At 42.0% G+C, this 24,088-nt stretch overlaps 1 protein-coding gene across 8 annotated transcripts in view; it reads right to left on the bottom strand.

The window, feature by feature from the left end:
- Nucleotides 1–8,577: 8,577 nt before the first annotated feature.
- The window catches only part of FMNL2 (formin like 2), a 446,274-nt gene continuing 430,763 nt past the window's right edge, over nucleotides 8,578–24,088 (bottom strand). For 2 of the 8 annotated variants that reach the window (XM_063933533.1, XM_063933538.1), the window contains 2 exons: nucleotides 13,522–13,615; nucleotides 10,824–10,909 (listed from right to left, as the gene is read on the bottom strand). In XM_063933533.1, coding sequence (XP_063789603.1) covers nucleotide 10,909; nucleotides 13,522–13,615 — 95 coding nt within the window. In that variant the 3' untranslated portion in view covers nucleotides 10,824–10,908. Of the gene's footprint in view, nucleotides 10,910–13,521; nucleotides 13,616–19,012; nucleotides 19,151–24,088 lie in introns of all 8 variants that reach the window. The other 6 variants (XM_063933534.1, XM_063933539.1, XM_063933532.1 and 3 more) reach the window with 4 other exon arrangements.

A 24,088-nucleotide genomic window follows, 5' to 3' on the forward strand; every position in this document is an offset into this window, starting at 1 on the left:
GATGCCCTGTCAGTGAGATGGAAATTTCATCTGGCTTATGTCTTTCCACCAATCTCCTTGTTGCCCGGGGTGATCCGAAAAGTCAAAAAGGAAGGGGGCACCATGTTATTAATAGCTCCAGCGTGGCCCAGACGAAATTGGTACATGGATCTGCAGAGGCTATCCGTGGACACTCCGTTCCTACTGCCTCAATGACCGGATCTACTGATTCAGGGTCCCTGTCTCTACGCACACCTGGATCAACTGTCTTTGACGGCATTACACTTGAAACATCCATCCTAAAAGCAAAAGGCTTTTCACAGGCGGTAATTCAAGCAATGCTTAAAGCAAGGAAGCCATCCTCAGCTTGCATCTATTACCGAATATGGCATGCTTATTTTCAGTTGTGCTCTGCCAGAAACTATGACCCAACATCCTTCAGAGTTTCAAGAATCTTGGTGTTACTTCAAACTGGATTGGACCGAGGTCTCTGCCTAACCTCCAGGATTAACCATATGGGTCCAAAGGAAAACTGCAAATCTACACTATGTTCGTGCATTTTTCCTGGTAATGCTTAACATTCAGCCTCAGTTTGTACCTCCAACAGCCCCTTGTGACTTAGGACTAGTTCTCAGGGCACTTCAAGTTGCCCTGTTTGAACCCTTGCAATTGGTGGACCTCAAATAGTTGACAGCTAAAGTTCTCTTTCTACTGGCAATTGGTTCAGCAAGAAGAGTATCAGAATTAGGGGCACTTTCGTGTCACCCGTTTCTGGTATTTCATCCAGACAAAGCGGTTCTCCGAACTAAGTCTGGCAATCTTCCTAAGGTGGTCTCAAAATTCCATCTTAATGAAGAAATAGTAGTTCCGGCCTTCCAACTGCCAGATCTCTGTGGGAGCAGCATCATTGGACGTAGTTCGTGCACTAAGGATCTACGTGGATCGTACCAGTGCCATCAGAACATTCTTTGTTCTATATGGATTCCACAAGAGAGGATGGCCAGCCAATGTCTAGATGGCTTCGGATGACTATCTCAGAAGCCTACTCTCAAGCCAATATCCGTATCCTGGATAATGTCTCTGCCCATTCTACCCATTCAGTCGGTCCTTCATGGGCACCCCATCATGGTGCCTCAGCTGAACAACTCTGTGAGGCAGCCACATGGTCATCCATGAATACATTTGTCAGTCATTATGCCTTTGATAACTTGCCTCTCAGGATGCAGCATTTGTGCGTAGGATTCTCCTGTCAAATCGGGAGCGTCCCCTCCCTTAATTGCTGCTTTGGGACATCCCAATGTATATCCTGTGGATCTACAGTGGACCCCGAAGGAGAAAACAAGAGTTATGGTAGACTTACCATGGTTTGTCCAGGTCCACAGGGATCCCACCCTGACACACCTGATTTGGGAATCTCTACACTTACTAATCCCTTCTTTCTGGTATGGAAGTGTGTGTGTTTTTCTCATCTGAACAGGTCTTCCTTCTCGCTTTAATTCTGTTCCTGTCTTGGGCTTGGTGACAAAACTGAATTCCCTGGGCCACGAGGTGGGGATATAGGGAGTCTGAACTAAGGCATCCTGGGAGCGCAAAAGTTTAACCGTTTAGTGCTGATCTTCTCACACCACCTACAACCCAATGTATATCCTGTGGACCTCTGAGAAACAGAATTAACCATGGTAAGTCTACCACAATTCTTTTTTTTTGCCAGCAATCTTGATATGATGTGATCCAGAGAAGTCTGCTTGTGATCTCACAGCTATAGAACTTGATCTGATATTTGTGTATCCATTTTACCCATAGAAATATGAGGTGGAAGATAAGAAAGGTGTGTCCGATACAATCCTTGTAACATTAATTACAGAACTATCAGTGGACAACAGTAAGAAAAGGACATCAACAGTTTTCAATATTTTCCTTCACCATAATGATGGTCCATTGGGGGGACACGACTTGGTGGTCAGCGTCTTTGTGAATGTGGCCTCCATGAGAGTCCTACCGATAATGTGCTGCTGAGGTTTGGCCAGACAGGTAGCCGGAGCAGGTTTCAGACTGCTTCCATTTTGACAGTGGTCCCGGATGAGGAGGCCGCAATGCACAGATGGACTTGGGTGACCCAGAATGCTGTGCGGTCTGGTCTACACAGGACCTGGCCTAGGGTCAAGAGGCTATTAATGATGGTGCCACGCAATGGAAGATACCTGAAGCACCGGGGCTGCCTTTGGCCCTCTGTTTTTGTGTTCCTAAACTGTGCCTGTCATTTTTGACGTTCTTCCAGGATGGAGTGAGAACTTTACCCCCATAAGCCCGGAAAATGTCTACAGTGTTCCTCCAGCACCTGCTTGACCTAGGAAGAAAGATTTTAAAAAAGCCTAGGAGGTCTAATCAACTGCAGGAATTAATGGAATGGGTGAAGAAATCATTTGTATCTAAAGAAGATTTTATGGCGTTGCGGAGGTCTAAAAGGTCTAGATCCCAGGCAAGTTTAGATTATGATTATGCGGCAGTATCGCCAGATCTCTGGTTTTAGAAGATGATATGAAGGATGTTTTTAGCGAAGAATCAGGTGAAATACAAAAAGAATCTAGGATATTTAATATAGATCTTGTGGAGAATATGTAAAATCTATGAATTATAAAGAAACCTGAACAACTGTATGAGCAATATCTTTTATTTGAGGATAGATCTAGCAAAGGCAGATGTTTTCCTATTCATAAAGAAACTAATGACATTATGTCGAAGGAGTGACAGAATTTGGATAATCGACACTGAACTCTTAATCGACTACATGTATTCTATTAAAGATGACCAGTTTCTTAGTTGATGTACAGTACCTAAAGTGGATGCAGCTGTCGCTGAACTGACATCTAGAACTCCTATTCCTTTAGAAGATGGGGCATCATTTCGAGACGCTATGGATAAAAGAATGGAAAACTTTTAGGAGGTTTTATATTTCATCTGTTGTCTCTTTAAGATCTGGTATGGCCATAGCATCTGTGGCTAGAGCCTTAAGGCTGTGGAGTTTGCTGATGCGTACAAATTTAGAAAATATTTCTAAACGTTAATTATTAAGGAGTCTGGAGACAATGCAGAAGGCCACAGAATATTTATGTGAAGTATCCGTGGATGTGTTAACTTTCTCAGCGAGATCTATGGCTACAGGTGTGACTGTGTGAAGGGCTTTGTGGTTGTGTGAAGGGCTTGGGCAGCAGATGCTCACTCCAAGAATAGACCTTTGAAAAAGCTGGGAACCCCCCAAGCGAAACGCGTCAGTTTAGCTGCACCCCTGGACACAATTGGATTCTGTACTCGACATATCCTTCAATTGGATTTTTGTGTGACCTGAACCAGACTTTTACCATCACGCTTTACATGGATGCACATCTTCTGGGCCATCCTTAATCAAGCTGTAGATCCGGCTACAGGGGACTCCTGCTGCCACAGCAGTGCCATCTGCCAATCATAGGACCCCACTTTTTCAGCCTGGACAGCATCGCACAGCCAGGACCCATCATACTAAGCTTGTGATTGAATTCTCATTTTAAGGTCACATTTAAGGAACAGGACACACCAATCCTATATCACAATCCTATTATGGATGTGGAATCCACAACTCTAAAGTGGTGACTATTCAATTTTATTTCATGCAATTTTATATCTCAACTGCTTCAAAACAGATATTACTTATGTTTGTATTCTTTATGAATTGCACTTTGAGACAACTTTATTAGAAAGTATTTTATTGATAATAATTTTATTAATAAACCATTTATAATTTTATTTCACTTCACCTTTTTTGAACTTCTTTCCTCAAAGAAGCACAGTGTTTTTTTGCTTGTTTAAATTACTCCAAGAATAGGCTAGCGACATTGCCTTTTGAAGGTTCTTTGTTATTTGGAGCCAAGTTGGACGCAGTGATACAAATGTGGACCAGGGATGTGCAGTCAGGGGAGACAGTGCCTCCCCTGTCATTAATGAATAAAATAATACAAAGTAGATACTTATGACACATATTCTGTGTCATAAGTATCTGCTTTAGGCTGTGTATTTTAATAATAATTTTTGCCCTATAAAAATCCGTTTTAAATTAGTTTCGGAGGTACCGTTCTCGGTGCCTCCCGCTGTCAGTATGAATGGGCCGGAAGTGGGGGGCGGGGCCAAACACTTGACAGGGAAAGCCCGTTAACAAACGCAGCAGAAGCGGCACCTAACAGAGGTGCCGCTTTGACAGGGATGTGCTCTCAGTCCTTCCCCTGTCACTGGGGAAGATGTGATTGGGCAGTGGGCAGGGCAGGGCCGGTCCGATCATTAGTCCAGGACCTGGTCCAGGCTGCTGCTGCGTACGGCGTGGGCACAACATTTAGGAGGGCACCGCTGCCCAACTTACCCTGCCGCAGTAAGTATAGGCGTGCGCACGGAGGTGACTGGCACCCCCCTCTCACACGCCTGCTACGGTGCTGCCAATAATTAATGTGTCTCCCCCCCCGCACGGCGCACGGACTCGAGTCCTTCCTCAGCCTCCACGCTTTCCCTGGCGACCCGTCCCTGGTGTGAGGCAGCTAGAGCAGAGGAGAGCACAGGAGCAGAGGAGAGCTGCTTGTCATGAGCAGGAGGAGCCGGCGGAGCGGGACACACAGCGGGAGCACTACTTGGCATACTTGATCCACTTACCAGTCTTGGCGGCTCCTGTGTATGGCTGCTGCCAGTCCAGGGAGGGAGCGACAGCGGCCGGGACTGGGGAGCTACAGGAAGCAGGTGACATTAATGTTTAACTGCCGGCTTCTTCCTAGCACTGCTCCCATCCGCGCACCCCCCCTCACTCAGCACCACTGCTCCTATCCTGCCCTGCTCCCATGCTGCCTTCCCAGCTCTGCACCAATGCTCCCATCCAGCCCCCCTGCTTCTCACCACTACTCCCATCCTGCACCCCCTGCTCCAAGCCACTACTCCCATCCTACCCTCCCTGTTCCGCACCACTGCTCCAATTCTGACGCCCTTCCCTGCACTACTACTCCTCTTAACCTGCCCCACACCACTACTCCTCCTATCGTGCCCCGCACCACTACTACTCCTATTGTGCTCTGCACCACTACTACTCCTATCGTGCGCCGCACCACTCCTCCTCCTATCGTGCCCCGCACCACTACTCCTATCGTGCTCCACACCACTACTCCTACTATCGTTCCCCGCACCACTACTCCTCCTATCCTGCACCGCACCACTACTCCTCCTATCCTGCCCCGCACCACTACTCCTCCTATCCTGCCCCCTTGCCCCACACTAGTCCTCCTCCCCCTATCTTACCCCCCTGAGCCACATTACTATTCCTCCTATCCTACCCCCTTCTCTGCACTACTCCTCCTCCTATCCAGCCCCATTGCTCCATACTCCTCCTCCTACTCAGCACTACTCCTCCTCCTCCTCCTCCTAAACTGCCCATTTGCCCCACACTAATGTACCTCCTATCTTACCCCCTGCTCTGCATTACTCCTCCTTCTATCCTGCCCCCTGCTCTGCACTACTCCTCCTATCCTGTCCTCGTACTCCGCACTACTACTCCCATCCTGCCCCCTGATCCACACTACTACTTTGCCTCAATGTACTGTGCAATGTGACCTGGTGATGTCACACCACACGAACGGCCACCCACCTGCCCGTGTTCTTCTCCTGTGCCCACAAACTCCACTGATGAGGAGGAGGTGGAGGAGCTGCATACAGCATTCCTGTCAGTGGGAGTGAGCCATAAACTACTGCAGCCTACAGGGAATGGGGGGGGGGGGGGGGAGGGGGTGCATGGGGGATATAATATAACTAGTAATACATTATTAATAATGCAGTGAAGGGAGTGGAGAATGAAGGGAGGTGGAGGCTGAAAGACACAGAGTGAATGGGGTGGGGCAGGCTGAGAGACAGTGAAGGGCGGGCGACTGGGAGGCACAGACAGAAGGGTGGGAGACTCAGAGGCACAGAGTGAAGGGGGAAGGATGAGAGACAAAGTGAGGGATATTGCGAGAGATTCAGGTGGGATATGATGGCGTGGTTGAAAGACGACGCAGGGAGATGATGGTGTGGCTGAGAGTCGATGCAGGGTGGAGATGATGTGGCTTAGAGATGTAGGGAAGGGGTGATGGTGTGGCTGAGAGACGCAAGGGGCAAGAGGTGAGCCTCTGTTGTATGATGATCACATTGGTTATATTCCTACACAGGCATCTTCCGGATCATGTGATATCCTACATGAATAGTGATTACCGACTGAAGACACCGTCTGACCAAGAAGAATAAATTTCTTCAGAGGTTCCCCATTATGAGAAACCACTAAATAGGTAAGGTGCATATTGAAAAGAAAAGAATGCCAATAGGCGGTGCTAGACACGCCCGATAGGCGGTGCTAGACACGCCTCTACGATGGTGCACCCCCCAAATAAAATATGCTGCGCATGCCTATGGCAGTAAGTCATTCTGTCCCCCGCCTGCCTCAGAAATGGTCTCTGACGGGCGCAGAGACCACTGTGTTCCCCCATTCACCCATGTGTTTCCCGCTGTCCCCGCAGCCGGCCGGGTCAGGTCAGATGGTGTCTGCCGGCACTGTCAGCAGTGGGTATGCTACTTGTCTATGGGTCCCCAGTGTCCCCACACCCTATCCAGATCGTCTCTGTCACATCACCGGCGGGTATCCAGGTGAGCGCTGGTCGGGGGTCCAGGTGAGCAGGGAGTGCCATGGAGGGTAGGATAACGGATCCATGAGAGGTTTCTATGGCAGTGGGGATCACTACAGGCGCTGGGAGCCCCAGGGGGTGAGAGGGCTCCCTTGCAGGGAGGGATCGCAGCAACTGCAAACCTCTCATGCTTGGCCTGGCCGTCAGTGTGAGAAAGGCTCTCTGTGAGGGGGCATGTCTACAACCACAGTTGTGGTATGGGTCATCAGTGGGACTCAGTGAACATTATGACTGCAGTGCCTCACCAGCCACAGAACTCACCGCACGCCACTGATGTGGACAGGTGGGAAGTCTGAGATTGCCACAAGATAGACTGAATAGATTTACTCTGCCATCTTCAAAAGCAACAATTCTTGTAAGCTAGGAGCTAGACTGGTACACCATGTAATAGCATATGACGAGACGGTACTTTCATCAATCATATGAAAGAGCCAATACAAGACCGTGACTGCAATGGTTCTTGTGCAGTGGCAGTAGTGGGAGCTAGACTTATAAAGATGGAGGTGTTCTGTCCAGTACAGATTGATGTTTGAATGTGGAGTCTCTATAGATTTTGCAGAGGTTCCAAGAAGGAACAGATTTGGGAGGTCAAAGATTACAATTGGAAAGAAAGATTTGGAAGAAAGCTTGAAACAGTTAAGAGTCAGACTGTGAAACCAGTACCTTTTAGTAGTAATGAAGAAAGCTTTTACTCCTGTTTGCTTTTGGTAAAGAAGGTACCAAGAGATTTCAGGATAATTCTAGACCTCAAAGAGTTAAACAGCGTTGAGAAATCAAAGCTGTTTCATATTGAAAAATTAAATTTTATCCTTGCAGCTTTAAGAAAATATTTTCTTGCTTCAGTAGATCCCAAACTGCATACAAATATGAAGGTGTTGATAATAAGTAAGATAACAAGACCTCTCATGTTCTCTATTTCATTCTAATTTCCTGCCAGAGCAGGTAGACCACTGCTTCCCCTCTCAGTCATTAGACTGCGCCTTATACCACTCATACTGTCCCAACATCAGATGTGAGATGATGGCACTGGCGGAAACATTGTCAAACATTTAGGGGCGCAGTGTGACAACTAGTTCAAATCTTCCAGGCTAGGGGACTGTCGATCTACAGTCATGGTTACAGGGTCTTTGGATTCTAAAGGAGTCAAGTAAGCATTCTAGAGTTAAGTGGTTTTCAGTGCTTTCATCAGCGCATGCCAGTTATTGCATATACATAAATTTACATACTACACCATGACACCAGGCTTGATTTGTACGGATCTGAAGACAATAAAATAACTACAAGGACTATGCTTACTCATACACACTACTAAACACTATTGTTTGGTACACAGGCACTTTATGTCTATAGAATCACAGTGATTTATTAGCAGTATTACAGAATTGCACTTTATTTGCCTTGAATGTCTGAGTTCCAGGATCTATTGGAAGAACTGTACCTACTGAGAAAAGCTACTGAATATATAGCTGTTGATACTGGAGAAAGTCTTCCTGGTAGTTAAAGCTCCCTACATAAGCATGATACACAGGCGCTTAAAAGTTGATGGTCCACCGTTGTATGTGGTGTTTGGTCATATTACAGCTTCTATTTTTATTTTATATTGTTATGAATGTATATATAGAGATAAGCTGTGTGTGAAGTAAGTACAACACAATAAACAGACTGTCCTCTGGATTGGCCAATTATTGTAAAATGCAGTCCACATTTGTTTGCTTTTCTCTATAAGCAAATTTGGACACCATCACTAAGCTAATCAGATGCAACTTTTACTTCTGCATGTAGTGTTTCCTTTTATTATCTATATTGCACTAGGACTGTGAAAGCAGAAAGACCTGTTTTTCGAATGACCGGAATGGGGACAAAACGAGACCATCATCCTTAGTAGTGTAAATAGTTTATTTGATCATATGCAATTGACAGAAGAAACATGTTACTAAGAAACTGCAGGAACACTGAAGAAAACATGCCAATACATCCAATGTTACAGTAAGGTAAATGACGTTAGATTTACAAGTTTTAAACAAAATGTCACTTCAGGCTCGATTTTAAGATTTAGATTTTTTTTTACATTCTCATTAGTTCAGAAGAAAAGGCATCATTTCTACAATATTGTTTATTTATTAAATTATATTACTTCCAACATTGGCATGTTTTCCCCAGCATGTAAAGTATACACGCATGTGCAAATGTAACATGTATTGGCTGTTCTACACAAGAGAAAAAAAAATTGTAAAGTTAAGCAAATGTCAGTGTTGTAACTGCGATCCTCAAATTTATCATTCGTTAAATATATATTAAAAAAGAAAACAATAAACAAAAACCCTATAATTTAAAATAACATTCAGGTTGTGTAGCACAGGCTGATGTGACTTTATTTTATTAAACAATATTTACAGTATCACTCAGCGGCTAAATTGGGAATTGAAGAAGTAGAAAACAAAACAAAAAAACATAAAAACTGCACCAACTTTGTAGCAAAATATCTGTACATTTAAAAACAGATTATCATAAAACTACATCTTATATAAGGATGATGAATTTGGAAATGTTATGAGTGGTCCACTTAAACACAAATTAAGTAGAAGAAACAGATAAAAGCTGGGTGGATAAACCTTTGAAATATAACAAAGGATAGAAGATAAACCTTTGCCAAGAACGAACACAGTCTTGAACGTGCATTTTTATTTTACATTAATAAAAATAAAATTAAGAGATGGTTCAACTTTCTTTATCTGGTTCTATTACCCAAAGCAAAACCAAAGTAACATTGACTTGTAAATCTCCTCTAAAGTGGTTAAATACTATACAATATTTTATTTTACAATAAACATGTTAGTTTGCTATCAAATAATGTCAACCAAAAGGGTACTTTAGGTACTCCAAAAAAAAAAAGTATCTATAATGAGATTAAATAAAATGTTGTGTCCTGCATTGCGGGATTATGGTACATAAACTCCAGTAATTTACAGACATGCTCTTCTATACGCCTTATCCCAACCATAGAGAATCCTTAGCAGGTCTGATTCTCGGGCTGAGAGGATAAACCATTGCACAATTTTATTTTATTTTATGGTCATTGATTTAGAACACAGATGGACTATCTGCAACCCTTCAGCATGCTGGGATTTATAGTTCGACAAGACGGAGAGATGCAGATTGCTTAAATCTGATTTAGTGCTATGTTCCTGAACTACAATTTTCAGCACTTTCAATAGATACTGTAGTTAACCAACTCCAAATGAGAACCTAAGATTATGATAAAACGCATTAAGATCTGTCCAATATCTGTACTTGATTTGACTTTATAAAGCCTAATACTGTATTATTTAGTGCAAGTTAATCATTACAAAAATCTTTTTTTTTCTTTTTTTTTACTTTTTTTTTTTATAAATGTGGCATGATTTAATATGAACAATTGTTACTCAAAAAAAAAATCAAGATGTATGTATATAATTAAAAACAAAAAGAACAGCTGAAGTGTTTTACCACTCAATTCTGCATTTTTTGTTTGTTTTGTAGGTGTCCTTCCTTCACACACACTATAAGCCCTTAAATATTAATGACCATTAAGTGCAATTTTAGCACAAAACCATCTTTGAATGACGTCATACAAACCCTTCTAAAGACTTCTTCTGTTCTTCACTGGTCAGTCCAGACTGCAGTTATAGTTATGTACAAGTCAACCACAAACTTCCAGGGACTATTATTAACCACTCTTTCAACTTGAATGTAACAAAGGAAAAAGGGGGGGGGGGGGGAGGGGAATATGTATTTTACATTTTGGTTAAAAACACTGAGTGACGTATTGGTGTAAAGATACCTGATCAAATCAAGTTCTATTGCTTGGATTAATTTGAGCAGGTATTTCCGATTTAGGCACTTGTTAGCTACAGTTGGATACATATCTGTCTTGAGTGGAAATTCCAGCTTGTTTCTGCATTCTAGATGCAAAGTTTTGATCAGTTGAGCCCTTTGCAGTTCAAAGGTTACATACGTTTGTTCAAAAGGTGCAGTGAAAATGCTGCCGTGCGTTGCATGCGGGCCATAGTGATCTGCCCCACCGCATATGCACAGACCCGCTGGTTTGCAAGGAACGACTCCAGCTCATACAGGGATTTCAGCACCATTTACAGAGCGCATGTTCGGGTCATCAAAGCGCTTTCTCACGCTTCTCCTCACCGCATCGGCTCTCCTATACGGTTGGCTTCTAAGATCTGTAAGAAGACAGAAGTTTTAGCTCAAGTTTTACAGTCCGGTTAACAGAAAAGACCTGGCAGCCAATCAAAGCAGCTTGTAAAGGGAATTGTATTAAATTTAGACAAATTGGGGATAAGTACCGGTGGCCCACTGGCTATTATAGACAAGTACTGTAATTGTAATATGTTACGGTGAGTGGGGAGGGCAATATCTTAGCCCAATATCTTAGCAAGTTGTATTAATGAAAGGAGTTTTTTAAGTGTCAGAAATAGGTTGCGTAAAAGTTCAGTCAGTACGGTATTTCTACAATGGGGTTAAGTGAATCAAAATGGTGCAATTAAAGTTCCACCATTATCAAAGTTCTCAATAAAGAGTTAATGCTCAGAATAACTAAAATGGGATACATTAATAATTTGTGTGGTTTGAAACCTTCCACAAATGCCTGTATTTTTGTTGTATGAATTTTGGAAGGATTGCCTCAACAGTATATGGTGAATAATTCATTTATTTAAATTTTTTTGGCTCATCTTTTATATTGTTGGAACACCACAGTTGCCTGCACTATCACTGAATAGAGTTATTTTATAAATCAAAGTAATAACTACTATTTATGATCTGTAAATGACCAGCCCACAGAAAATGATAAGTGAACCTTCCATGCTGCAATTATGATAGTTCATTAGCGGGTTCTAGACCTAACCGGGCATAAATTGCAGTGTGTGTGGCCACAAATTGTCCATTAAACCCGGTCACCATGTAAGTCGGAACATTCAGCTGTTAAGGTTACGAGGCTGTTGTGCTTTGTGCAGCACATAGCGTTTATTTATGGTTATTATAATCCACACTAATTAACCTATAGGCATCACTTAGCCTACACTTTATCGGACGCCTACACTCAATTTATTTATTTATTCTTATATCCAAAACTGTTATGAATATTTTAGTATAAATCTAATTTTAGTTTAAAATTATTTGTTGGATCATTGTAATTTATTCCAGCAATTTGCATATGACTGCTATCAGTCTGTGTGTGATCAGAGTAGCTGCTAGGCACAATTCTTATATAGACACAATGGACCTATATACAGATAGATTCCAAATCAATTGCACCAAGAGGAAATAAAATATATCACTATTCTTGGATACAACATTGGCTATATCATCTAATTAAACGAATACAAAAACATGAACTTTTTTAAAATAATGGTGTCGCTTTATGAATAATATTAGTAATGATGGCGCTAACAGTAGGTTTAATACATTATATAAGGTGTAAAGAAAATGTGACTTCAGCTGTTGTTGAAGTGTAACTGCCTGCCTGCTACCAAACAGCCACCATCTTCCACAGCTGTGGCAGACTGGCAAAATGTTCAGTGGTTTTTACTATTGACTTGCGACAAGTACTTTTATAAGATTAAATAGTATCTGCATCCCAGATCAGGGAACAGATGCATTTTAAGGTCTATCGGCCAGGATGATACATACATTAATATATTATTCCTGTTCTGACCTAAATTAAAGGATTGTATTTCCCAGTGTTTTACAATATTAGTCCACACCTCTTGTCAGGAGAACAGACAGTATCTGTGATCTGGACTGCACTGCCCTGATCAGAGAGGCAGGTAGTTGGGCTGGTATGTCCTATTCACCACTACTATGCTCATCAACGCACCGGTGAATGGGTGTGCAATTAAAATGTTATAGTAGGGGGACAAGAGGCAGCACACAGCGCTAATTATGCTCCGTTCAAATCTCATGCCCGGATCTTTCTGAGAAAGTTGGCATTGTACCCCGAGTATATTTCAGTGATTCAGTGCTAAGGATGTGTCAGACTTGTCCTGTACATGTGTCTCAAAAGTGCTAAGAATGAGTTCCACTTATCCTTAGCATTGAAGGAGTTTAAAGTATAAAAATCATACTTATGTTACTCCCAGTATTAACTGCCAGTTTGTGCTAGGGGAGAACATTTGGGAATGATGAAGATATTGCGCAGACACGCAATGAAGTCACCAAAAAAAAAAAGCAGCAAAATACATAATACTAAACTATTTTTCTCTGAAACTTTCACCATCAAATCATATACTGGTATATGTTCATTTTTTTAATGATTTAGAATTATTAACCAATATTTGAAAACTATTAAAAAGTATTTTATTATAAAGAAAATGCTTACTTTTTTTTTTTTTAAACAATTGATAGAATCTTTAGTATTGAGGCACATATATTAATACTGTTACAAAGGAAAGTTCCTCGCAACCCATCATAATTTCTTAAAGTGAATTTTCTTGTTCAGTGTAGCAATGGACTGATTTTGCTGATAAAGGCAACACCGCTCTTTTTTTCCCCTTTACTGTAGGTTTTGTGATGAATTTGGCTGAATTTAGCATTTTGCTTTGTCAATGGTTAAAAGCTAAGCAGTTTGACAGTTACTGTGCATTCATTGTCTGCTCACAATGGATGCAGCCATTTTGTGAACGAAGAATGTAGCCTTGCTACTTTAGGTTCACTTCACTAATTGGCTGCCTCAGCTACGTGAAAGGGTCAGGAATGGGTTCTACCGGTATTAAATAACTAATGTCTGGTCTGGCATACAGAGAGAGGAGGAAACCAAGTAAAAAATAATGCTTGCCAGCTCTGTGTATCCTCCACCACCGGTGTGCTAGAAGAAATCCTTACCCTCGAGTGAACATTTGGAAATTTAGTGATATTATTCTTCTTTAAGGCTAAACAGGAGAAAACACAAAATGATGGTTAAATAAAAATATGGGTTGGGAGTGCAAAGAAACTGAGATTACAATCCAGTACCTCGGTGTGTGTTAGCCAAAGAAGCAGGAAGGAAGGGCAGGTGGGTGGGAGTGGCAATGTTAGGTAGCGCAAGGCAGGGGCTAAGATGGCCGCCCTGTTAGCTTATTAGAAGCGTTTTCTATTTCATCAGAATTGGGACAGGTAGATAGGCAAGCTGCTTTGAGATTGGCTCCAGAAAGATAATTAATGCAACTGACATGAAAAGGAGATGCCCGTACAGAAGAATTTTACAGTTTACAAGAAGAAAGTCTGCATAAAGACATCGACAAAAAAAAAAAAAAATCATAACACCACTAAATATCTTATTATATTTTGTAGGTGTTGTGAGATTTTTTTTTTTTTTTTTTTTTTTAAAACAGCCACTGTAGGCAGATGGCCGTGGGAGGTAAAATACACATATTATTAAAAGAGCTTAAAAAACAGTACATTTTCCAGTTCCAATACAATTATATATTTACATATACTTTGAATACATATAATCTTTTCTATTTAAGGCAACCTGTGGGTCTACAACTGTTGCTATGGTACAAATACCAGAATTGTCCCGGTCCTGTCTATTCTGGAGACCCTGCTCACTTCTCATTCAGCTACTTTGTAAAATGGGCCAAACAGTTACTGTAAGGCTATAACATAGTAAGGATTATATTGAAGTGAAGTGATTTTGTTTTTGACTTTCAGGGCATTGCAAGATATTGCTCAATCCCATGAGAAATGTGGAAGGGTTCAACTGCCCATTCCCACTCTAATCTGCCCCGTACAAAACACGTGCTAAAATTAAAGGTATTCATCATTAAAATAACTGTGTACCATCTTTAGGCAGTGTACAATGGAGGAGCACTTTCCAATTTCTCATACTCCCAACTGCTATTTAACATGGCTGCCATTGCCAAGACAGCTTCCAGCTGAGTTTGAATTTGTAATCCTGAATCCCGTACACCTTTGAGGGTGAATAGTAATAAAATACATGCCATGCTCACAGAGGGCGGAGCGTCAGACTGAGCAGACATAATCTATCTGAATGTGATTTATGCGTCTTACTTAGGCAAGGACCTTATCCTTCTCTACAGTAGGTACAATTGGGCACTTTGGAACCTGATTTGCAGGAAACACATTTGTATTGGAACTGAAAAATGTAACAGTAAAGTCTGAATGAAACAGATCATGCTTAGAATGGAAATTTCTCTCATGCAAATATAAACATGCAATTGTGGGTTAGTAGATACAGCAAGTCACTCCAAAGTGAGACAAAAAGAGCAACAAAGGCTAATCAGATACATAGCATAAAACATTTCTGTCATAACAAAAAGTATAAGGAAATGACACAAAAATCATTGGGGTTTCATCACTTTACAAAGTGTACAGTGCTAATTAGTTTTCACTTGTCTGGTTAATGATGAATATTATTGAAATGGACCAGGAAGGAACTGGGCAGCAATTTGTTACAGTATTTCCAGGAGCCTAAGAAATAGATTCCCTGAATTGATGGCTACAGTATATCGCCAAAGACTTGCATATAAAATCCAGTAATTCTATAGAGATTCTATCTGACGATGTTGCTCCTGTCAGCTATTTTTCTAAACATGGTCTCCAATGTCTGCTTTTTGCTTACGATGGGTTTTATACAGAAACCGATGGAGCCAAGATGTCCACATGACGGCAGCGCCATCCTCCTAATTGAGCCCCCCTTTGCGTGCTGTGTATGTGAATGTGCATGACGTGTGCAGTGTGGTCCAGTAGGCAGAATGACTAATTATAAGGTGTAAATTTATTAAGGTGGGAGGTTGTTTTAGAAATGGTGATGTTGTTCATAGCAACCAATCAGATTCTATCTTTTATCGTCTAGAAGCAGCTAGATAAATGTTAATAGAATCTGATTGGCTGCTATAAGCAACATCACCAGTTCTAAAAAAACTCCCACCTTCGTAAATTTACCCCTAAGTGTCCACTGGTTGAGCATTTCCTAAAAGTGAGTTTTTGACATCTGCAAAAGCAAAAATAAATTCTGATATTAAGATATAATATTATCCTTGCTCCCACGGGGGAAACACTGTCTTAATCCCCTCGACATTGGCAACCTATTCTCAGAGTTTTATGCTATATTATATCATTTACATGATGACCCTTCTATCCCTCAACCTTCTGCGGCTACCATTTCCTCGTTTTTAGGCACCCTCCCTCTCCCTACCTAAGATAACGGCAGCCTGGTGTCCTTGAATGCTACCTGGCCTCTGGAGGAGATATGACTTGTAATTGAACATTTGCCTAAGGGGAAAGCTCCTGGCTCAGATGGCTTCACTAACTCCTTTTAGTCTGCATACAGCGAGGGCCTTTCTCCTCTTCTCTTACAGCTCTACTCTAAGGCCACTGACATGGGGTCTTTTCCTGCAGAAATGGTTGAAGCTCAAATTGTGACTATCCCGAAGCCCGGTAAGGACCCCTCTGAATGCAAGAATTACCGTCCAATAGCGCTCCTGAATACAGACTTAAAAATTTATGCCAAATTAATTGCCAACCACTTAAATCCCTTGCTCCCTCAGTTGATACCCCCGGACCAGGTGGGTTTTGTTCTTGGTCGCCAGGCCCCTTATAATACTCGCAGAGTTTTAGATTTAATTGAATGGACCTCCCGTACTAACTCTCCACTTCTTCTACTCTCTCTTGACGCTGAAAAGGCGTTTGATCGCCTTCACTGAGGATATATGCGTCAGGTGTTATCCAAGTTCGGACTCCGAGGGGACATTCCCCGATCTATCCTGGCCCTCTTTAGTGGCCCTTCTGCCCAAATCTTTAGCAATGGTTTTCTCTCTTCCCCTTTTCAAATTTCTAATGGCACTAGGCAGGGTTGTCCCCTTTCCCCATTGATATTTTCCTTAGCCATCAAACCTCTTGCCCAAACGATCCGCTTAGCCCCTGGTTTCCCAGGCCTTTCAGTTTGCAATACCTCCCATAAACTCTGTCTTTTTGCAGTTGATGTTTCATTGTTTGTAACCAACCCAGAGACCTTGTTGCCTTCTCTACATTCTATACTGTATAGCTACAGTGCTGCCTCATACTATAAATTGAATACCACTAAATCTGATGCTCTACCCATTAATATTCCCTCTACACTCCTGCAGTCTCTCAAGTCACGCTTCCCATTTACTTGGAAGGATTCAGCCCTATTGTAGCTAGGAATTTCCATTCCTTCCCATATACAGAATGTACACACTACTAATTATGCTCCCTTATTGGCTCAGTTAGACTCTCTAATTTCATCTTGGATGTGCCACGAGGTCTCTTGGTTGGGACGCATAGCGGCATTTAAAATGATGATGTTACCAAAATTTATGTACCTTTATTGTGCTATCCCCTATGCTGTTCCCTGTAAGTTTCTAATTCAGATGAGGCGCTTAATGTTATCCTATGTGTGGAAACGCAAACCCCCTAGGTTGGCGTATTTCCGTATGACTCGTTCTAAATCTCAAGGAGGGCTTACTCTCCCCGATTTGGCCAGGTACCATGAAGCATCTATGCTCTCTCAATTATGTGATTTATTTCTTCCCCCAAATTCCAAGCCTTTGGTTGACTTAGAATGGAGTCTCTTTCAGGAGTTCCCTCTCCCTGACCTCCTTTGGTTACTTCGACAACTCCGCCCTCAATCCTCCTTATCTCCCTCTTCTATCCTTGACACCCTAAAAATTTGGGATCTTCGACACTCGACCCACTTTGACATTACTCTTCCCACTAGGACTCTCTCATTACGAGCGCTAGACAAGGTACTGCCCCGCTTACATACTTCCTATTGGAGACGCCTAGGTGTCGAATCCCTTGTTAATGTTTTCTCCCCAACCTCTATTCTCCCATTAGCAGAGTTGCATTCTAAATTTACACTAGGTCCGTCAGCATGGTTCCATTATTTTCAACTTAAATGCTGGGTTGATAGCATGGCCATTAACCCGAAGGTTTTTCAAGCTCCCCCAGACCGTATTTTGCATGGATTGACTAAATCTTCACCCCGTGGTGCCATATCTTACTTGTACAGTTTACTTGTCTCTCCTGACATGACGGTTAAAACCCCTTCCCAGCTTCATTGGGAGACTGACCTTTACTCTACAACAATGGGAAACTATTCATCTTTCCTCTTTCTCATTCTCTAAATGCACTAATCATGCCGAAATGCACGTTAAATAGATTGTATTTTACCCCTTCTAAACTACACAAGATTTGGACTGCTACTTCTAAATTTTGTTGGCGTCTGTGTCACTCCGAAAGCACTATCTTTCATGTTTTTGGAATGCCCTACTTTACGTTCCTTTTGGAATAAAATGTTTGATCTTATACGAGATGTCCTAGGACTTACTTTAATTCAGGACCCCTCACTGGCTCTTCTACATTGGTACCCTAGTGTTGTCCCTAAACCCTTCCGTAATGTTCTAGGTCACATTTTGATATCTGCTAGAGCTACCATTGCTCAACACTGGAAATCTCCCCGTTCGAGATAGTACTTTCTAAAATCCAATTTCATTTTGATATGGAGACTAGGGATGTTACATATTCTTCAGCTCCCTCCTCCTCTATTGTGAAGTGGCTTCCGTGGCACTTCCACATTACGGAGGGCAAGGGTGCTCCCTCTCAGCGTCCCACCTCACAGAGTCCTCTTTTTGATTCTAATTTGAACGAAACCCCAACTGAAGATAATGCTTGTTTACCGTGACATATTTAATGTATTTGTGTGATGCGTTTGGATGACCTATCCCCCAGCTTTCTACCTTTCCTTTTCTGTACCTCTGTTTACCCTACATAATTTTAATAAAGATTTAATGTTGAAAAAAAAATAATATAATATTATAATATAATATAATATCTTTAAAGTAAAAAAATAAAAAAGTTTATTTCTTCTTCCCTATGTGCTTGTCCTGCGCACTATACACTGGAAAAGTAGATTAGCCAAATTGACTGTAATTGAGTCATTTCCATACACTGTACATACATTCATTATAGAATAATGTGTAACTGAACATGACAATGTTCTTTACTGATGACACCAAACACAAGGACAGATGTGATACAAGTGAATGACACTCTGTAATGTGTCATTAACACCTTCCGTTATGTGACATTTGGTAACCGGTCTTCATGTTGCTAAACAATGTGAATGTCCAACTCTCATGCACAAGAGGTGGGGACAAATGATGAGGGTGAGAGGAGAGTATTGTAGTGTGAATGACATGCAATGAGATGGCAAATATCACAGCTCCACGTGGACAGCAGGCAAAATAATCCACTCTGATATTTGTGGTGATGCCTAAACATGGAGAAATAGTTGAAAAACCTACAGAAACCTTTTTTTTTAAAGCGCATCAGGTGTGAAAGAGAATAAGTTTAGTAATGGAATTCCTCAGTGAGAACAGGGTCGCAGAAAAATCGTGAGCTGCGCTTGGCTGTTCGAGCGGTAAAGGGCACTGTCTTCAGCACTGCATGGAAAATAATAGCCAAACAAGACAAACAGAAGACAGTAAGAAGCCAAGATCTACTGCATTAGTACATGGTTAGTGCTCTGCTGAGGTGCCTGTACAGGCTTTACACACAATGCAAAATAGACAACACCTGAGGAAGCCAACACTGAGTAGAGATTAATGAGAGCGGGTAACAAGTAACATGGACATTTAGCAATTTTGACAATATAACGTCAACTGTGAGTCTTAGGGGGTATTTATCAAAGCTTGGAGAGAGATAATTGTGGGAGATAAAGTACCAGCCAATCAGTGTCTACCTAACATTTTACGCTCTGCGGGGCAGATATATTAACCTGGAGAAGGGATAAAGAAGTGATAAAGCAGTGATAAGCGCTAGGTGATAACGCACCAGCCAATCATTATGGATTTGTAAAATGACAGTTAGGAGCTGACTGGCTGGAGCGTTATCACCTTGCGCTTATCACTGCTTTGTCCCATCTCAAAGCTTAATACATATGCCCCAATGGAGAAAGCAGTGATAAGTGCAAGGTGATAATGCGCCAGCCAATCAGCTCCAATATGTAAATTGGCAGTTTGGAGCTGATTGGCTGGTGCGTTATCACCTTCCACTTATCATTGCTTTATCGCCGCTTTATCACTTCTCCAGGCTTAATACATCTGCCGTTTAAAAAAATGACAGGAACTGATTGGCTTGTACTTTATCTTTCACAATTTTATCTCTCTACAAACGTTGATAAATAATCCCTTAAACATAGAAACAATTAGGGGTAGTCATCTTTTAGGCCAGCTCTTCATGGACTACAGCACCCATGGCCTTCAGCAGACTGGAGGATATAAGTGATGTACTTTACTGGCGGCTTGGCTGCAAAAAGGGGACATATGCCCTAAAATCTCTTAATTTGTTAGATTGTACATCTCATGCAACATTACTAAATGTATTGTGTCTTCTGTACTAGTCATTCTGTAATCAGGGACAGTTATTTACTTACGTAGCCCCGGGAGCTGACACACAACTATATATGATAGTTTAATAGGATTATTTGTATCATTGCACAGAAATGAAATGATATACAAAGCCATAATTTAGTTAGTGTCATTAATTGCTATTGTATAAAGGGGGGTACACACGGAGAGATCTGTGTTTAAAATCTAAGCCCCCAATGATAGCGATGCGCGGCCCCGCGCGTCGCTGTCGCTAGATTGAGCCTGCATGCAGGCTCAATCTAGCGGGTCGCTCACTTCACCGCTGTGTGAAGTGAGCGGCCCCCCGTCCGTTCCCCCCCCCCCACCTCGCTCAGCACATTGCGGGGGGAGAGATGTGTGCTGAGCGGTCTGTGTTAAGATCACTCAGCACTCATCTCTCCCGTCAGTACCCCCCTTAACACATATTAAATGTTTTCTCTGACAGGACATTTCCAATATCTGCAAACAAGAAAATCTCAACTCCCCATGTGTCATTCTAAAGCCCAATACACTACCCAAGCGTTACACAGCATGCAGCAAATGTAGCTGTTCCACTGATCTTGTGTGCATAGGGATCGCACAAACACTCTTTCCCATAAGATGGTCTATCTGAGATGTGTGCCCTTCATGGCAAATGCAGCGTTACTGGCACATAAATAGGCATCGCAGGTTTATACGGAGATTGCATCCACAGGTAGACACCAGCACATGGTACATTATGCATGTTCTTCAATCAATGCCTTATCCAGCACTGTCTGAGAATGCAGAGTGCACTGTGGGTGCCTTTTCTATAGGGATCAGAGACACCTATTCCCAGTGCCAGTTATCTGGATTTGCCCGTGTGAAGAGCACAGCTCAGACAGGACATAACATACATATAAACAATGTGCACATTAATAGCAACCCTTGGAAAATCATTATTTCATCTGTAAATCAGCCAATTGCTATGCAGGGGAGAGTTTCTGTTAGTACATATGGTAGAAGAGCAAGTATCGGTTACACAATGCTTTCCCTGTCTATGTTACCAGGGAAGGGTTTTGTAGCATGAGCAGGATGGCGCAGCATGCAGGAAGCTACTGGCTCTACTGTGTACGACAACTAGAGTAGTGTACATTAATGACTACAGTGGCCATAGGTCCCAGGTAGTGCGGATCGCCTCTTGTGTACAGAGAGTTTCTGTGTGCATTACTACAGCAGTATACACAAACCAATACATAGTAGGCAGTACATGAGAAGAACTCTGGAGTGTTGCATAAAACAATCACACACAGGTATAGTGGGGGTAACATGGTCCCCTAAGTGGACCCATATTGTTAATTAATTTTGTATTTAATGTTTGTAGACTGAATACAGTATTCATTAATGGCATACATCCGAGAGAAGGACTTGATTATATCTATTCTGAATCTCTCTCTCTCTCTATATATATATTTATTTATTTAAGGATAGCTATGTGCCGAAAATAGTTAATTAAAGGGTCACTAAAGCAAGTTCTATAGATTAATCCGACATGAATAATACATTGTGTTACACTCACACATGTAAATATAGTGTACTCATACTGAAACAGAAGAAAAACGTTTGTCTGTCCTCTGACAACTTTTACCACTTGGCTTGCAATGTTCTCCTGCAACTTTTACTAAATATATTGCTTTCTGGTTCAGATTTCCCTCTCTGCAATAGGCAGAGTGGGTTGTTTGGGATACACAATTGGCTGCATTGGATATACCTTTTCCCAGGCAGCAGCTCTGTGTTGCATCTCAAGGCAACAAAACAACCCACCTGATGCTATACAGATATGGATGAAACACAACAGAAGATAGACAAAGCAGTCGGGTAAATTTACTAAGATGGGAGTTCTGTTTAAGATGGGATGTTGCCCATAGCAACCAATCACATTCTACTTCTCATTTATCTAGCACATTATAGAGGATAATACCTGGAATCTGATTGGTTGCTATCGGCAACATCCCATCTTAAATAGAACTCCTATCTTAGTAAATTTACCCCAATGTGTTTAGTAGAAGTTGCAAAAAAGCATTTCAAATCCAATACATGTAAACTAATGTGATCAAGAGAAACCTCTTGAGGTTGTTTTGCCTCAACCTTTAAATGATGACTAAAAGGCTGTATTTAAAAAAATGACAGTTAAGAGCTGATTGGCACTTTATCTCTCTCCAAGGTTTGATACATCTCACCCTGTTTGAAACAGTGGAGCAGATGTATTAAGCTGGAGAAGTGATAGAGAAGTGCAAGGTGATATCGCACCAGCCAATCAGCTCCTGTCCTTTTTCAAACCAGGAATGATTGGCTGTTGCGCTATCACCTTGCACTTATCACTTTCTACAGGCATAATACATACCCTCCAACATTTTACACATAAAAATCGGTACAAATTAGTAAAGGCGACGTGGCCACATGTAAGGGGGGCGTGGCCACACACCCTTTCTAATACTTTCAATGGAAGTTTGGAGAGTCAAAAATCGGTACAGACCATAATAAAAAGGTCCTGTACCTGCCAAAAAGGAACAGTTGAAAGATATGTTAATACATCTGTCCCAGTATTATATTTATACCATGTCTATGTCTGAAACAGTGGGGGTCATTCCGAGTTGTTCGCTCGCAAGCGGATTTTAGCAGATTTGCTCATGCTAAGCCGCCGCCTACTGGGAGTGAATCTTAGCATCTTAAAATTGCGAACGATGTATTCGCAATATTGCGAATAGACACTTCTTAACAGTTTCTGAGTAGCTCCAGACTTACTCGGCATCTGCGATCATTTCAGTGCTTGTCGTTCCTGGTTTGACGTCACAAACACACCCAGCGTTCACCCAGACACTCCCCCGTTTCTCCGGCCACTCCTGCGTTTTTTCCGGAAACGGTAGCGTTTTTTCCCACACGCCCATAAAACGGCCTGTTTCCGCCCAGAAACACCCACTTCCTGTCAATCACATTACGATCACCAGAACGATGAAAAAGCCGTGAGTAAAATTCCTAACTGCATAGCAAATTTACTTGGCGCAGTCGCAGTGCGGACATTGCGCATACGCATTAAGCGGAAAATCGCTGCGATGCGAAGATTTTTACCGAGCGAACAACTCGGAATGACCCCCCAGTGATAATACATCGTGATCTAAGTGTTGTGGATTGCAATACTGTTTATTAAAGTATTGCAATATTTTGTGACCTAAATGTCTACTGTGACCTAGATACCTATAACTGAAACAGTAATACTTCATTGTGACTATGTTTGAAACAGTAATATGTATTACACTGTCACTTAGATGTCGATGGGGCAGATGTATTAAGCCTGGAGAAGTGATAAAGCAGAGATAAGTGGAAGGTGATAATGCACCAGCCAATCATTACGGGTTTGAAAAATGACAGTTAGGAGCTGATTGGCTGGTGCGTTCTCACCTTCCACTTATCACTGCTTTATCCCTTCTCCAGGTTTAATACATCTGCCCCATGTTTGAAACACCCTAATACTTACTACACTGTTAGTGGGCAAGTTATACTGTATCTACTTAATATAGCTTCACCTGATAAGTCAAGGGGATCCTGTCAACATGTACTAGGTCGACAGGTCAAAAGGTCGACATGAGTTTTTCACATTTTTTTTTTACTTTTTCATACTTCGCGATCCACGTGGACTACTATTGGAACGGTAACCTTGCCCGAAGCCTGGCGAGCGAAGCGTGCCATGCGAGGGGACACGGTGCACTAAATGGGGTTCAAGGTCACTCTACGAAGAAAACGACAAAAAAAAAAAAAACATGTCGACCTTTTGACATGTCGACCTAGCACATGTCAACCTAGTGACTGTCGACCTATAGTGGTCGACCTAAACACTGTCAACCTAGACACTGTCGATCTGATGATCCACACCCAAGTCAAGAGCCTATGGGGAGTGGCTGTAGATAGAGTGAGCATCCCCAGGTTGATGCAGCAACATTATTCTATTGTACCCTG

Source organism: Pseudophryne corroboree, chromosome 7, assembly GCF_028390025.1.
Source record: "Pseudophryne corroboree isolate aPseCor3 chromosome 7, aPseCor3.hap2, whole genome shotgun sequence".
Lineage (NCBI taxonomy): Eukaryota > Metazoa > Chordata > Amphibia > Anura > Myobatrachidae > Pseudophryne > Pseudophryne corroboree.